This window comes from Alosa alosa, chromosome 15 (genome assembly GCF_017589495.1).
Source record: "Alosa alosa isolate M-15738 ecotype Scorff River chromosome 15, AALO_Geno_1.1, whole genome shotgun sequence".
Lineage (NCBI taxonomy): Eukaryota > Metazoa > Chordata > Actinopteri > Clupeiformes > Clupeidae > Alosa > Alosa alosa.
The window spans coordinates 767,535-783,692 of NC_063203.1; the positions used below are offsets into that span (position 1 = coordinate 767,535).

The window sequence follows — 16,158 nt, forward strand, 5'->3', positions numbered from 1 at the left end:
CTAAATAAGAAATTACTGCTATGTAGGCTAATGTACCTATGTCATTATTCTGTGGCTAACAGCAACACTCGTAGTCGCAAAGTTGCAAAGTGACGCATGTGCGCAACTCACATTCGGTAGCGACTCACATCGGGGAGCGACAATGGGTAGATTAACTAGATCAGCAACAGCGCCATCTATCCATAGACCGTAATTCACCCAATGGCTGGAGTTCTACGGGTTAAATGCAGTTATTTACTCAATCCCAAAGAGAATACATGGCCATATCTGTTTAACCTGGCACCATCAGCACAGCCTCTGAAACAACAATCACAAATCCCACAAACTGTATAAAATGTGGTACAAAATAAGCAAACACAACATGCTTGGACCAAGTTAATTGTTGTTTTGCAGCCTATTTAATCATTGAGCTGTCTCTGATGGAATTCCCATTCCCAATTTCTTCCACTTACTGTACCAACTTGTGAGTTATACCTCTACCCTACTGTATTCAGGCTAGATAATATGGATTATATCCAACTATTATATTATGTTAACAATTACCACCAACATGGTTGTGTGGCAATAAAGTATATCTATCCATCTATCTATCTATCTATTTATCTATCTATCTATCTATCTATCTATCTATCTATCTATCTATATGATAGTGCTTGATAGATAGCTTCTGAAAAAGACTTAATTACAGTGCATGAAAATGCACTGTACTGTTCTTCCTAGGCAACTTCAACAACTTCTTATTACAGTGCATGAAAATGCACTGTACTGTTCTTCCTAGGCAACAACTTCTTATTATTATTATTCCGCTTACCACTTTTTCCGTACGCTATTTCTCTTGAACAGTTTAACTTAGAAACTTCATTCAAACTTTGTAACGTAGGTATTCAAACGGACGAAGCTGCTATGTCTTTTCAACTTTGAAACTTTTATACTTTTTAAACTATTAAAGAAAAACTTTTTAAAAATCCCCATAGACTTAACATTGCCGATTGTGACATCATAATACGGCCGTTAAACAATTAGAATCCTATGGCAGGTGTTCAGGCCACCTGGATCAACTGCCAGTCTCAGGCTTTAAGCATACAAACTGGCCCTATTAAGACTACACATCCTGTTCAACTGCTTCCTCTGCCAAAAACTGTTTCAAAATAAAAGTCCTCACTACAACATTTCACTGTTAAACAATTTAACCCTTTAAACTACTGAACTTTTTAACTGTTCAGCCATTGTAACTGTTACTTGTCATCAACTATGACTCCTACCCACTGTAGCTAGTTAGCATAGTTAGCAAAACTGCTAAAAATGATTAGCTAAGTAACATGGTTAGCATAGTTATCATGTTGGCATTGTTAACATGCTAGTTAGCATAGTTATCATAACTACTAAAAATGATTAGCTAGGTTAGCTAAATCACATGGTTAGCATAGTTAACATGTTAGCATTGTTAGCATGCTAGTTAGCATAGTTAGCATAACTACTAAATTGATTAGCTAGGTTAGCTAAGTCACATGGTTAGTATAGTTAACATGTTAGCATTGTTAGCATGCTAGTTAGCATAACTACTAAAAATGATTAGCTAGGTTAGCTAAATCACATGGTTAGCATAGTTAGCATGCTAGTTAGCATAGTTAGCATAACTACTAAAATGATTAGCTAGGTTAGCTAAGTCACATGGTTAGTATAGTTAGCATGTTAGTTAACATAGTTAGCATAACTACTAAAAATGATAAGTTAGGTTAGCATTATTAGCATAGTTAGCATGTTTAGCAAAACTGCTAGAAAATTTTAGCTAAGTTAGCTAAGTAGCATGGTTAGCATTGCTAGCACTGCTATAAAACATTAGCTAAGTAGCATGGTCAGCATAGTTAAAAATCTTAGCATAACTGCTAGCAAACATTAGAGCCATTCCAACTTTCAGTTATCGTCAAATATCTACTTATACACAGCCATTAAACTATTTGAATATCAACATTCATTAAACTGCTAGAAAACATTAGCTAAGTAGCATGGTTAGCATGTTAGCATTGCTAGCACTGCTATAAAACATTAGCTAAGTAGCATGGTTAGCATAGTTAAAAATCTTAGCATAACTGCTAGCAAACTATAGAGCCATTCCAACTTTCGTCAAATTATCGTCAAATATCTACCTATACACATTCATTAAACTTCCAGTCTGTCAACAACTTTTAAACTATTTACCTTCAACTTTTAAACGGTCTACTTTTAAACTATCTATTAAACTAGCTGTCTATCAACAACTTTTAAACTATCTACTGGCTATCAACAACTTTTAAACTATCTACATTCAGCTTTTAAACAGTCTACTTTTAAACTATCAACTTTTATTAAGCTATGCAGCCACCATGTCTATCCTAGCATCACCGTAGTAACCATCTCTGTATTATCTATTTTAACTATGATACATGATATTTTACATCACAACTTAAGCATTTTCATGCACTGGTAATTCCTTGGAATTGCATTTCTAGTTTGTTTTTATTATCTCCTCCTAACACACATGCTCAATATGGTACTTCAATAAATTCAGTTTCCAATTATTTTTCTTTTTCTCTGTCACCATCTGAAGCCTTTCTTCGACAAACTGGTGAAAAGGAAGTGGCTGAATAATCCAAGTGTGTTTGAGCCAATAGAGATGAGTATCAGAGAGCACTTCAGGGGCTTCAGCAGGATGGCCAGTCCACCTTACCAGGCACTGTGCTCACCGTTATTCATCATATTTCATATTTACACTACACACACTGCAGTCATAAATTTCACCACCATTTCATTTACATTTTTAAAGATTAATATATTTAATTCATATTTATTAATATTTTTAAACTGTACCTTCAATGTCTGTGTTTATGGACTTGCTGTAGCTCCTTGTAGGTGATGTGCACAGGCAAGTGATGGTAGAGTATCTTCGTGCTCTAATGCGTGGAAGGATCATCTGCACATCACAGAAGATGAGACATAAAATGGCAGGTCGACTGCATGATGAAGGAAAACAACTTAAAATGGTCTTCGAAGATCTGGTTAGTAAACTTGTCTACTGGCAAAATAGATCTACACATTTCAACATATAATTGTGTCAAGAACTGGGTCAAAAAGCAGGGCTACATAGACCCTCAAAAAGTTGTATTGTTATTAATTCATGCGCCTATACAGAATTTTTCTCACGGAAATAGGGGAAACAAATTATCCTTCACATATCACCATGAAAATTACTGAGTTGATTACTTACATCAAGACAAACAAAAAATGTATTATGAGATTTTTGAAATTGTTTGTTAACATGGTCAAAATAGAGGGCAATGTATTGTGCATGGCATAGAGGAAGATGGGAAATGTCTTAAATGGTGTTATATCTCCTCTAGAGGGTATATGCTTATAGAAAATATATGGTTTATGGTGTTTAAATTGTTTTCCCTGGACAGTATAGGCCAAAATGTATCCACTTTACACTAGATTCGCCTTTACAGAATAGAGGGCAATGTATTGTGCATGGCATAGAGGAAGATGGGAAATGTCTTAAATGGTGTTATATCTCCTCTGGAGGGTATATGCGTTCAGAAAATATATAGTTTAGGGTGTTTAATTTGTTTCCCTTAATAGTGCAGGCCAAAATGTATCAGCTGTTCACTTGATTCGCCTATACAGAATAGAGGAGTATGTGTTATGCATGGTATGGAGGAAGTTGGGACATAAGTTGATTGATGCTATATTTCATGTACAGTGCATATACTTTTAGAATATGTATAGTTTTGACTGTTCTTTGACTTTGGTAAACCATGACCCATGCATAGGCATGCATTGTTAATTATTAATCTTAAACTATATTTATTAGTATAGCATTTTTGCCAGATGTCACAACAATAGTCACTTGGAGGCTAACTGCAGTTATCCCATCTGCACCCTTCTGTCGAATTACCATCTTCAACTTTGCCTTCACAATATTCCTGCATTCACTAACATAAACATACTGTGCTGTATTGTTTTAGACAAAAATTGTGCAAAGTAAAGGGGCATCATACAGGCCCCTCTGATTGGACAGACAGTATATCAGTCAACCCCTGAGCAAGAGGTCAATTACTATAAGACTTGCAAAATGATGGACTGATACTTTAGTGTGATATACTGTATGTTTCAGTGACCTCTAAATCAGATTATGTAACACCATTAACACCAAAACCACTTTCCTAGGCTGAATAATGCTTAACTATGTGTTTGTACAGATTACACATTGTGGAACACTTACATGCAAAAACACACTTGGCTCTATTTAAAGATTCAACAACCATTTCCATTGATTCAAAGGGCCACAATGTAAAAATAGACACCAATTTTGCAACAAACCAGTCTTAAATAAGCCAAAGTAATTCACTCTTTGAAAATAAAAGAATGTTCCTCAACAATGCAAGATTCTAAAATTCCACGTAAAGTTAGATGGGGTCAGATATTCTTTAGAATGTGTATTCTACAACATTCTAATTACAGTTTTGTCAGTATTTGCTGAAGAATAATGCATAAAACAACCCTCATTTTAACATATTTCCACCAACTGGATTTTCATGATCTTTTACTATGGTGTAAAGATCACCAATTGAAATATAAAAATGTGAAAATAAATTCTGTTGCGATTAGTTTTGGGTCAGACCTTTGCCTGGACTATTAGCTCCGTTGTGGTATTTATTCAAATTAACTATACGTAATTACATTATGCCCTGTTTGCCCATGTTAACAAACTTATAATACATTTTTTGTTTGTCTTGATGTAAGTAATCCACTCAGTAATTTTCATGGTGATATGTGAAGGTTAATTTTTTTCCCCTATTCACGTGAGAAAAATACTGAATAGGCGCATGAATAGGGTATATTTGGGTCTTTTTCGAAACTTTCCCCTATCGGGATTCTTCGGAGCTTTTTTTCCCTTACTCAGGACATATTGAGGATTCAAAATCAGTTAAGTTTGCTTGTGTTGCAATTTGTTCAACCTTGACCCCTATTTTGGCTTAAAATGACTGGACTATTACCCAAAGTTGTCAAATGACCTCATTACCCATACATCTACTGCAACTTAAGCATGTGACAACTCGTACTCGGTCGTTTGTTTTACAGTTTTTACTCTTTTGTTTTTCAAAATCCAGCGCGAAATTAAACACTAAACAGCAACGATAGTCTGTAGAGTATAGCCTTACGTTTGATGAAGGGATTTCCTTAATGTTAAATAATAATTTGGCCCTTGCTAAAACGATGCACAAATTATTAGCCAATTATTTTGTTCATATTCACTCAGTCTTGTGGCATTATAGGTTTCTGCATTAGGTCTACCGTTGGAACAAAATAAACCCAAAGAGTTCATTGATATGTAGGCCTATTTTATTCTTGAAGGCTATATGAGAAAAGGCCAAGAGTGTCTTAAGCACTGTTTTATTTTATTTCGGTATTGTCTTACCTCAACAAGGCTACAGCTCCATGAAAACAATCAGATATAACTGTATAAAGTCTATAAAAAAATATGTTGTATTTGGCTGCTGTGTTTGACTGAAATGTAGACTATTCTTTTTTCATTTCAATACAGTATATGAAACAAACCTCAGTTTAGATAATCATATTCACACATTTCTTTGCCTAATTGACAACCATGACCATGATAACTGATAATATAAAATGAATGTGCACCTTGAGCAAATGATAAAAAATCTTTCAGAATGCTTTCCATTCTTGAACTGCATCGAATTACATCGAATCGCATCGCATCGAATCGTACTGAATCGTTTTTTATGAACAAGTATCTTTTCTTGTATCGAATCGTGCCCATGTATCTAGATGCGAATCGTATCGTCTTTTACATGAGAGATTCACACCCCTACCAAATATGCATTGTGGGCATGTGAATATCATCATTACCATAATAATTAACAACCTGTGAGGTTTGACCAATGCCAATCAATCCATGATTTATCACATATTTAACACATAATTTATGTGGCGTTGTTTGTAAATTCATCATATCAATTACATCAAAAAAAGCTTTTTAGAATCAATGACATCTTGGCATCATACAACTTTGACATAAATTGGATCAATCGTCTAGGAAAAGTGCGTAAAAATTGATCATGTCCACAACGCACAAAATCTCAATTACCTCACTTCCTGTGGTTGTGGCTTATGCCATGTATACAAACATTGTTTGTTTTGGGGAGGTACACCTACCAAATTTGGTGTCTGTAGGTGAAACTATATGCTAACCACAAGTCACAGTACATAGGGGGGCGCCAGAGAGTCTCTTGGCCACATCCCCGGTCAAGCCTTTGTTTCTGAGTATTTATTGAGACTCCTGATGTGTGTGACAAATTTCATGAATTTTCAGAGGCAACATATTTAAATGAAACTTATCGCCATTTCAACATATTACAACATGTGAAAAATATCTTTGCACTATAACATCAGCAACATCTTGACATCATGTATATCACATTTAACATGAATCGAATGAACCCCATACATGAAATGTGTCGGAACACAATCTCTAAACTCGATGTTACCTAAATGTCCCAGGTAATGTGTATTCTGTGTAATCCGGTGTCCTGATGAGGTTGTTTTTTGCCAATTGTTTTACAGACGTTCTGAAGTCGAACAAGCGAAATCAAAAGCAGATTACACCCTATTATTTTCAAATATTTCATTGCGATTCATTTTTTATCTTAACCGTATGTGAACTTTAAGTTCAAGTTTATTTATATAGCACATTATCATACAAAATGTCATTCAATGTGCTTAAAAGAAACAAAAACAAAAGATTAACAGCAATAGTAATAAATACAATAAAATAATAAAAGAGCTCAAGGGGGAAATAAGACTGAATGAATAGGAGGTAAAATATAAATAAATAAATAAAAATAAACCTAAAAACTAATCAATAAATGCAGAATGAAAAAGTTCAGGTTTTAGTTTCTTTTTAAAACATTCTAGTGTTGGGGAAAATCTAATATCTATTGGAAGCTGATTCCAGCGCTGTGTGGCATAATAGCTAAATGCCATTTCTCCTTGTTTGGTTTTAACCCTGGGGACTATTAATTGACAGGTTCCAGTACATCTATACTCCATACTAGGTGTATATTGGGGAAGCATTTCAGAAAAATATTTGGGGCCAAGTCCATTCAGTGACTTATATACTAGGAGTAGAACCTTGAAATCAATTATGAAATTAACTGGGAGCCAATGTAAAGATTTAAGAATGGGTGTAATATGATCTCTCTTTTTAGTCTTGGTTAACAGTCTAGCAGCAGCGTTTTGAATTAATTGAATCTGTCTAATGGACTTCTTGGGCAGGCCAGTTAGGAGACTATTACAATAATCTACCCTACAGGATATGAAAGCATGAATAAGCTTTTCTAAATCCTGTCTAGAAACAAATTCTCTGATCTTAGCTATGTTTCTGAGATGCCAGAATGCTGATTTAGTTATGCTTTTGATGTGATCACAGTGTTTCCCACAGAATTGGATTCAATTTGTGGCGGTAGCTGACTTGGACAACGGGGGTTTAAGATCGTCTTGGTAGTGTATAGGTCTAATTGAGTGCCTGTCATTTTAAGACGTTTGAGGGAACCCTTGCAATTGTAACACAGTTGAAAGGCTGCTGATGTGTGGATGCAATTTATAACGTTTTCTACATACAGTAGTTAAAATAAAGGTTCACGTACTTCTCCTTGGGACAAGCACTTTTGAATTTTGGAAAACACTTTTCCATTTACATCGGAATTTTGCCAATAGTCAATAAAATGAGCCCTTCAACAAAATTGACAAGCAGCTGTAAGTAGACTAAGCATGCTAAATTCGACATCCAAACAGTATTCTAACGTTAGCTTTGAGATACTGCTTGATTTCATAACTTAACTTAGTTTAGTCTCTTCAATGTAGCCTACTATGTTGTGATAAGACCTTAGCAGAGTTCACTTCAATACAGCAGTTTTGAACAAATTTGCGCAGCATGGTCACAATGCTAAGCCAATTTAATAGCAATTTAGCCAGACGTCTTCTATGCAATGCTTCTATGTGGCAACAACAATCCTTCAACAATCGTGAATATTTTGTTAAATGCACATGCAGAGGAGTGGCAGCGGGCAACGAGAGAGAGCGGGGCAGGGCAAGGAAAGGCTGCGTGCGTAAAAAAGCAGCTGAATGGCAATGCAAGGATTTGACCTTATACTTAATTTAAATTAAATTAAATTAAATTAAACATAGACTATTAATCTGTGGCGGCCGATTTTTATTTTGTGGCGCCCCGCCACAGATTAGTCAATGTATAGGAAACACTGGATCATTCATAGTCAGGTCTCCATCTAAGATGACTCCCAAGTTTCTTACATGAGTCCTAGTTGTAAGTGCTTTAGATTCTAAGCACCTATTTGTGCTCTATCCTCTTTGTTACCAAATAAAATAATCTCACTTTTGCTCTGATTAAGTTGTAAAAAATGCTGCTGCATCCACGTATTTACTTTTTCAAGGCAAAGACCTAAGGAGTCAATAGGACTCAATTTGTTTGGTGACAATGCAAGGTAGATCTGCGTGTCGTCTGCATAGCTATGATATGCAATCTTGTACTCTTGAAATATTTCACCAAGGGGGAGCATACAAGTTAAATAAGAGTGGCCCAAGAATGGATCCCTGTGGCACCCCATATGGCATAGTATTTACAAGTGCAGTTTCGGTACTGTGGTGTTGCCGAAAGCCTGATTGTAGTTGATCATAGATGCCATTTGTATTTAAATAGTTATTGACTTCACACATTTGTATTGATTTTTAGCCAATTAACACGCATCGTTACATCCCTAATGTATATTCATATGTGTAAACCTTTCTATATCATTTGCAACTGTTATTTTTGTACATATCACTACATCCACTGTGTACTATTAGATTGAATGAATAAAAGAATGAATGTATGTGTGACTGTGTGAAAGTCTGTTGTATGTATGCAGTGGTATAGTCTAGTTAGCTCAGTGTTGAGAAATAACAGATTATGCAACAGGATCACATATTTAAGGGATTATATTTTGGCTTGTTATTTAGGCCAAGACTTCAAATCAAATTAAAATATTCTTTAAATCAAACCATGTAGCCTTTGTGTCTTTCAGGTGGTTCCTTTCTTCCCCCCTCCCTGTTCATATTGATAGCTTAAATGGAAAACAAATCAGGCAGCATCTTTTAAGCCAGTATAGGTTATAATTTCTTGACCGTGTTCTGCAGAAAATGCATAGGCTATAACTAGGGCTGTAACGATATGTGATTCAAAACCGAAATCGCGACACTCATATCCATGAACCTGTGTTGTTTCACGCAGTGCTACACACACATCTCCCGCTTTACTTCCTGGTAGCCTACGTTTTCCAAAATTAAAGAAATAACTAGACTGCATTTCCGGCGGGAACTGCGAAAGTGTGCTTGCCCTGGTCCGGTCACCAATGTGAGCAGACAGTGGCATACGCTATGCTGAACATGGCTTGATCCAAGCATTCTAACAGTGCTTTTCAGTGTTGGAGCAGTGGCAAAACCGCAAAAGCTCTAGGAGAGGGCTATTCAACTATTGGCTTGCGGGGTGAATGTGGTTCGTTGGATTTTACCTGTGGCCTGCCTTTGAATTTAGCTTCTATGACTAAGATCAAATCAATAAAATAAAACAACAGCAGTGATTGGCTGCAAAAATAAATAATGTCACGTGTCTTGCACCTCTCAAACTGGGCTATCAGGTAACCTAGAAGAATTGAAATTATGAAATATGACTAAGGAATTCAAATGCTGCTTGTTTGTCAGGATACTTTTTCACTGATTTATTTTAAAAATATGAGCTATGAGTGTGAATGTTATATATTCCATCCCCTAATTCTGTTTTACTGGTTTATTTGACAAATAATCTATATGGATTTGCTCTATAAAGACCTTATGTCTGTTTAGGATTGTTTTGAGAGCCTATTGATGTATCTCAGAATAAAGTAATGTCCACAACATTAGTGATGGGTTTTTTTGTGTGTGAATGTATTTTACTTAACTCATTAAATGTAGCTGAATACTCATGAACGCATGTCTCTAATAGCCACAATAGGAGTAATTTTAGCAACACCGTATATTGTGTGGCCCATAACGACCCAGTGGATCATGAAAACGTGCCAAAATTCACATTCCTTGCTTGATGTTGGTACATTAATCCCATTCAGATTGCCACTTATCTGTGATGTAAGAGTTCAGTATAGGTTTAAGGTCTGGGGCACGGATTTGACATTCTGTGACTTCTTCATTGAGGACTTGCTTAGCAGCACTGTCCGCTTTCTCATTTCCCCTCAGACCAACATGGCCTGGGACCCAGCAAAAAACTACACTGAAGTTCTGGTTCTTTAGACGTTGTAGTTGATCAAGCTCAGCTTTGGTTGTACTTTTTGCGTGACATTAAAGCCTACTGGAAAGATTTTTAATTGCAATTTAATTGAATGCAATTTACTTTTGATTAAATAAAATTAATTTATCGCTCTCACCCATAGTTTTCTATTTATTTACAAATGTACATAGGCCTACTGTAATTACATTTATACATAGTTATTCTACTGATCTTCATACTATTCATCCTGCACATAGACTTATTCTTACTACTCTTATGATGTTGTTTCTGCACTACAATGACACTGTTTCCACACTGCACATAGCTGTATGTTATGTACATATCTGTTATATATTTGTCATATTGAATATCCATAATTATTCGGTTTTATTATATTCTGTTAATACACTGCATATATCTATATTATTATTTATACTATTATACTGTTACTTCTACATCTACATACATTATTCTACTTATTGTATGAGGTAACTGCTAATACTTTAGCAGTAATTAAATACACTGCACATATTTGTATTTAATTCATATTACTCTAAACCACCTTCTGTAAATCAACTGTATACTACTGTCTACATTGCACTATATTTCTTGACCTGTCTCTGTATATTTCATCACCTTTCTATACTTTGCATCACATTGAATGGATACTGTAGGCTACATGAATCACAGCTAAGATCTTTGGTTGCTATGAAGGCCAGTCGTTCTAAATGGATGGTTGCTATGGCCAAAGGCCAGTTCTATCTCTGCCGTTGTCAAGCGGGCATATCCTAACCTTGTCTTATTTGAAGCATCTGTATTTTACTTAGCCTACTTCAATACAGCGAGTCCCATTAAGAAGTGGCCACTTCATTCACACTTACCGTGATCCACGCAGCAACATTATTAAATTAATCTGTCACCATATGCCTATGCCAACGTTTGCAAGGAGGAGAACATTTTAATTTGATTCACAATGAAACGTTACATTTAATGTACATGTTGACAATGGGTAGGCTAGTTTTGGTTGTTGTTGGTGGGGTTACTGCATCCCTTAGTTATGCCTACAATGCAAAATTGTTCCCTCGCGATTGTTAGCTCCTGCAGACGCATTTCAAAACATCGCGACGAGAAATGCCACCACAAAAAATTGTTCGGTCTTAGTGAGTTAGGAGTCTTCGCGACTTCTTTTAAGCTGTCACAGACTCAGGCGCTACTTTTAGGGCTAAAATGCTTCCTGAATTACTCTTAGTTAAAAAAAAAAATAGGAGTCCTAAAGTTACGAGTACAAGCATCTCATATCAAATGACCATGCATCACGCTAAGCAACATAAATCCCATACAGCAACATCTCCTCCCTAGCTTCTAGCCACACAAGAAATGAATAATGTTAAATCTCTGCTTAGCATGCTTCTCCGCTTAGCATTCTAATAACAGAAGGGGCACATTTGTGTTGACCACTACCATATGACTCATTATATCTGTAACTGTATAAAACACTTACTTTCATAAAGGACGCACACCATCCAGCACATACACATGGAAACCGATATTTTAGGCACTTGGCCACAAACTCAAAACGTGTCTCTCTGAAGCTCTGTTCTAGAATCTTTGCTCTGTTGTTCCCAGAGTTGCTAGGCAACAACAAATAAATGAAATGACAGTCTTTGATACCAATGGTATCAAAAGTGTACGAGTGATTACGAATGGATGTGTGTGGTTTGCAATTAGAATAAACAAGAAATAACATTTCCAATAATTTCCCATGATAAATTACATATTTGCACCTTCCTTACTTATGAAGCTCACTAATGCCACCGTAATTAGTAAAATGTAATACAACGTTGCCACCTAGCGTTCAGATGTATTTAACATTAACGTGAAATTTTGCTTGCTTATTCTTTCGTCAACTCCATGCTTTTAGGAAAACAATCTTTTTATCATAGTTCCCTCTTCAATGAGCGATTACCAGCTCGTTTTTGTAACAGAGATAGCTGTTTATTGTCCCTAGGTTTACAGAAACACCTATTCATATTAATACGTGGCCTATGGAGTGCTGCCACCACTGTTCATTACGGCCCAGAATGCCTTGCATGTCTTTATAACAAAACAACACAGTAAAACCTAAATGCCCGTAAACATATGCATTTGCATACTTGTAACATTTTTAATAATACTCTCCCATCATGATATTTAACAATAATGAAAATTTTAATTTGAATACCGTCAATGTGAAAACAACTCTATTATGTAAGCTATATATAGCTACTGTTCTCCTTGCTATTTCAGTTTGTAAGTCCATACTATCCCATGGCAGAGCAAGGATTTCATGATTGGGCAAGGTTGCCTGGAGACATTGTAGCTGCCCAGAGACATTGTGCATACTTGGAAGGCATTGTAATAGATGTACCAGAACAAATGCAAATGTGGAAGGTGATAGTTACCAAATACAGGTGGGTGGTTTGCCAAATGCTGGAAACCTTTGGAATGTTTTCTTTTTCGGAGCTTCGCTGCCGATTTCGTTTGGCTGTGACCTCAAAAATCCTTAACTTTTGTGAGGCTTGGTCCAAGGATAATGTACGTCAAGTTTCGTGGCGTTCGGACCAAATTTGTGACCTGTGAAAATTTAGTTTCGCTTTCTGTTCAATCCAATATGGCGGACGAACGACACGCCCACCTGATGTCATCTTTGTGACCAACTTACACCAGTACTGACCGGACGTTTTAAAGTTGGAACGGTGTCTCTGTCTCAAAGGGCCTAGGCGCTAGAGCTGACAAAAAATGAGGGAGACGGGAATAATAATAATAAAACTTAAGAAGAACAATAAGTGTGCTGCTTTGCAAGAGCTTTGCAAGCACACTTAATTATAGGCTACAGCTGTGTCGGAGTCAATAAGATAAACAGCCTATAATTATACAGTTATACTTGCCTTGCACTACAAGTCCATATTGACAAGTAGCTGTAATGTTATACTGTGTTAACCTCCACAACCCAACAGCATTCTATTGTAGTATGCTAACATCCACAACCCAATAGTATTCTAACACTAATGTTTCAAGTGGGATTTGAACTCTCAACCTAAGGATCACCAGTACAAGGCATTATCCCACTGAGCCACTGTCAATCCTACATGTTGGCCAGTCACATTCACATGGTGAAAATGTGTATTGGTAAACACACAACAAGAAAAACTCCAAGCATACATTTGACAATAAAATGAAGGGCTTTCCTAAAAGAGTACACCTGAAATCTTTTTGAAATTCTGGGGCAATAAGACATTTGTAGAGAAGAATACTAATGGATGAAATATAAATATGATAGACTTTATGATGAAGGAAAAATAGTAAACAAAGAAGTTCCCCTGAATGTCATAGAGTGTCTCGGCATTGTGATTCTTGGCAACTGATGAGTGTGAATGTTGATTGCCTGATGTCATTCAGGTGCTGTTCAATGGTGTGAATCTTCAATAACCAATAGTATTCGAGCTAGAGCCTAAAGCACTACCATGGATTCAAACTCTTAACCTAACAAACATCAGCACTAGGCATTATCCCACTGAGCCACTGACAATCCTACATATTTGGCAGTCACATTCACATGGTGAAAATGTGTGTTGGCAAACACACAACATCAAGAAAATTCCTAGCATACATTTGACAATAGAATTAAGGGCTTTATAAAAAAGAGTACAGATCTGAAAATGTGCACTGTTAATGGTATCCACATAATGATGGTTGTATGGTTGTTCTCCAAGGAAAAAAAAATACTCATATAGGAATATAGGTGATATAGGAGAAATGGGCTGAGTGGTCGAACTTTATTGGTCTATATCTCTGAAATGGAAAAAACATATCCAAATTATTTTGATAACTTTTGTGAGGCTTTGTCTAAACATTGTCTGTGAGAATTTGATAATTTTTGAAGCCTGTGAAACTTTTTATGATGTTTGGCTTTTCTCTGAAATTGTGGCAAAAGTAAACATTTTTAGAGCATAAGACCAGGGTGAAAAAGATGCATCTGAATGTAGAGATTAACATGATGAAAGAATTTTGAGTCTAGGTCAATCTGGTAAGGAGAAATAAGCATTTTTGACAAGAGCGCCACCTTTAGGTGCAGTACCCCAAATTGTGGGTTATGGGTAGTGGGGGGTACTGGTAACAATACTTGAAAATGTGAAGTTTCTAGGACTTACGGTTTATAGGAATATAGGTGATCTAGGAAAAATGGCCTAAGTGGTCTAACTTTATTGGCCTATATCTCTGAAATGGAACAAAATATCAAAATTCTGAGCGATAACTTTTGTGAGGCTTGGTCTAAACATTGTCTGTGAGAATTTTGGTGAAGATTTGATTATTTTTGAAGAGTGTGAAACTTTTTATAATGTTTGGCTTTTCCATGAAATTGTGTCAAAAGTAAACATTTTTAGACCATAAGACCAGGGCCAAAAAAGATGCATCTGAGTTTAGAGATTAATATTATGAAAAGAATTTTGAGTCTAGGTCAATCTGGTAAGGAGAAATTAGCATAATTAACTTTTTTTTCCAACAGCGCCACCTTTGGGTGCAGTACCCCAAATTTTGGGTTATGGGCAGAGGGGGGTACTGGGAACCATACCTGACAATTTGAAGAGTTTTGGAGTTACGGTTTAGGCTGCAGTATGACTTACAGAATTTTGGCCAAAAATGAACGGTACAGAAACAATAGGGGTCCTGCAGCTACGCTGCTCGGACCCCTAATAATAACTAGACTGCATTTCCGGCGGGAACTGCAAAAGTGTGCTTGCCCTGGTCCGGTCATCAACGTGAGCAGACAGTGGCATACACTATGCTGAACCTGGCTTGATCCAGGCATTGGAACAGTGCCTTTCAGTGTTGGAGCAGTGGCAATATCTCAAAAGCTCTAGGAGAGGGCTATTCAACTATTGGCTTGCGGGTTGAATGCGGTTCGTTGGATTTTACCTTTGGCCTGCCTTTGAATTTAGCTTCTATGACTGAGATCATATCAATAAAATAAAATGACAGCAGTGATTGGCTGCAAAAATAAATAATGTCACGCATCTTGCGCCTCTCAAATTGGGCTATCAGGTAACCTACCGAGGAATTGAAATTATGAAATATGACCAAGGCATTAAAAAGCTGCTTATTTGTCAGGATAGTTTTTCACTGATTTATTTAAAAAAATATGAGCTACCAATTAGCAACATACATCTCCTCCCTATAGCTAGCCACACAAGAAATGAACAATACTAAATCTCTGCTTAGCATGCTTCTCCGCTTAGCATTTTAATAACAAGTCAAGTCAGTTTTATTTGTATAGCGCATTTAACATGCACAGAGTGCAACCCAAAGCGCTCCACATATAAGACATTGTCATTGACACATAGACTAACAAAGACAATAGCGGACGGAGCGGCATAGTCGCCAGCGTACCCGTGACACCAAGACATACAACACAGACAACAAATAAAATAAATAAAAAATAAAAATAAAATTAGTCCAATTTCCAACCATCTGAAAATGTCCAAGGGCAATGGTGACTCGCGTGAAACTGCGCACAGCTGTCTCCACAGTTTATTGGTCCGTAGGCCTAATGCAGAGTTCTTCAATGTTAACGTTAACGTTAGTCTGCTCAATCCAGACTCCAGGCAGTTGGCATGGCAGCTCACAGGTCTTAAACAGCTCGGCGGCCTCGGCAGATCTCTTGCAGAGTAACTCCAGCTGTTGTCCCGAGAAATCCCCTCGACCAGACAGTGAAGTGCATCACCGGCTCACAGATGGATGGGAAG

The 16,158-nt window shown here is 36.6% G+C and overlaps 1 protein-coding gene across 4 annotated transcripts in view; it reads left to right on the forward strand.

Moving 5' to 3' along the window:
• Window positions 1-16,158, forward strand: part of exoc3l2b (exocyst complex component 3-like 2b) — a 166,775-nt gene that overhangs the window by 124,848 nt on the left and 25,769 nt on the right. For all 4 annotated transcript variants that reach the window (XM_048264542.1, XM_048264543.1, XM_048264540.1 and 1 more), the window contains 2 exons: window positions 2,588-2,710; window positions 2,880-3,035. In XM_048264542.1, coding sequence (XP_048120499.1) covers window positions 2,588-2,710; window positions 2,880-3,035 — 279 coding nt within the window. The remainder of the gene's footprint in view (window positions 1-2,587; window positions 2,711-2,879; window positions 3,036-16,158) is intronic.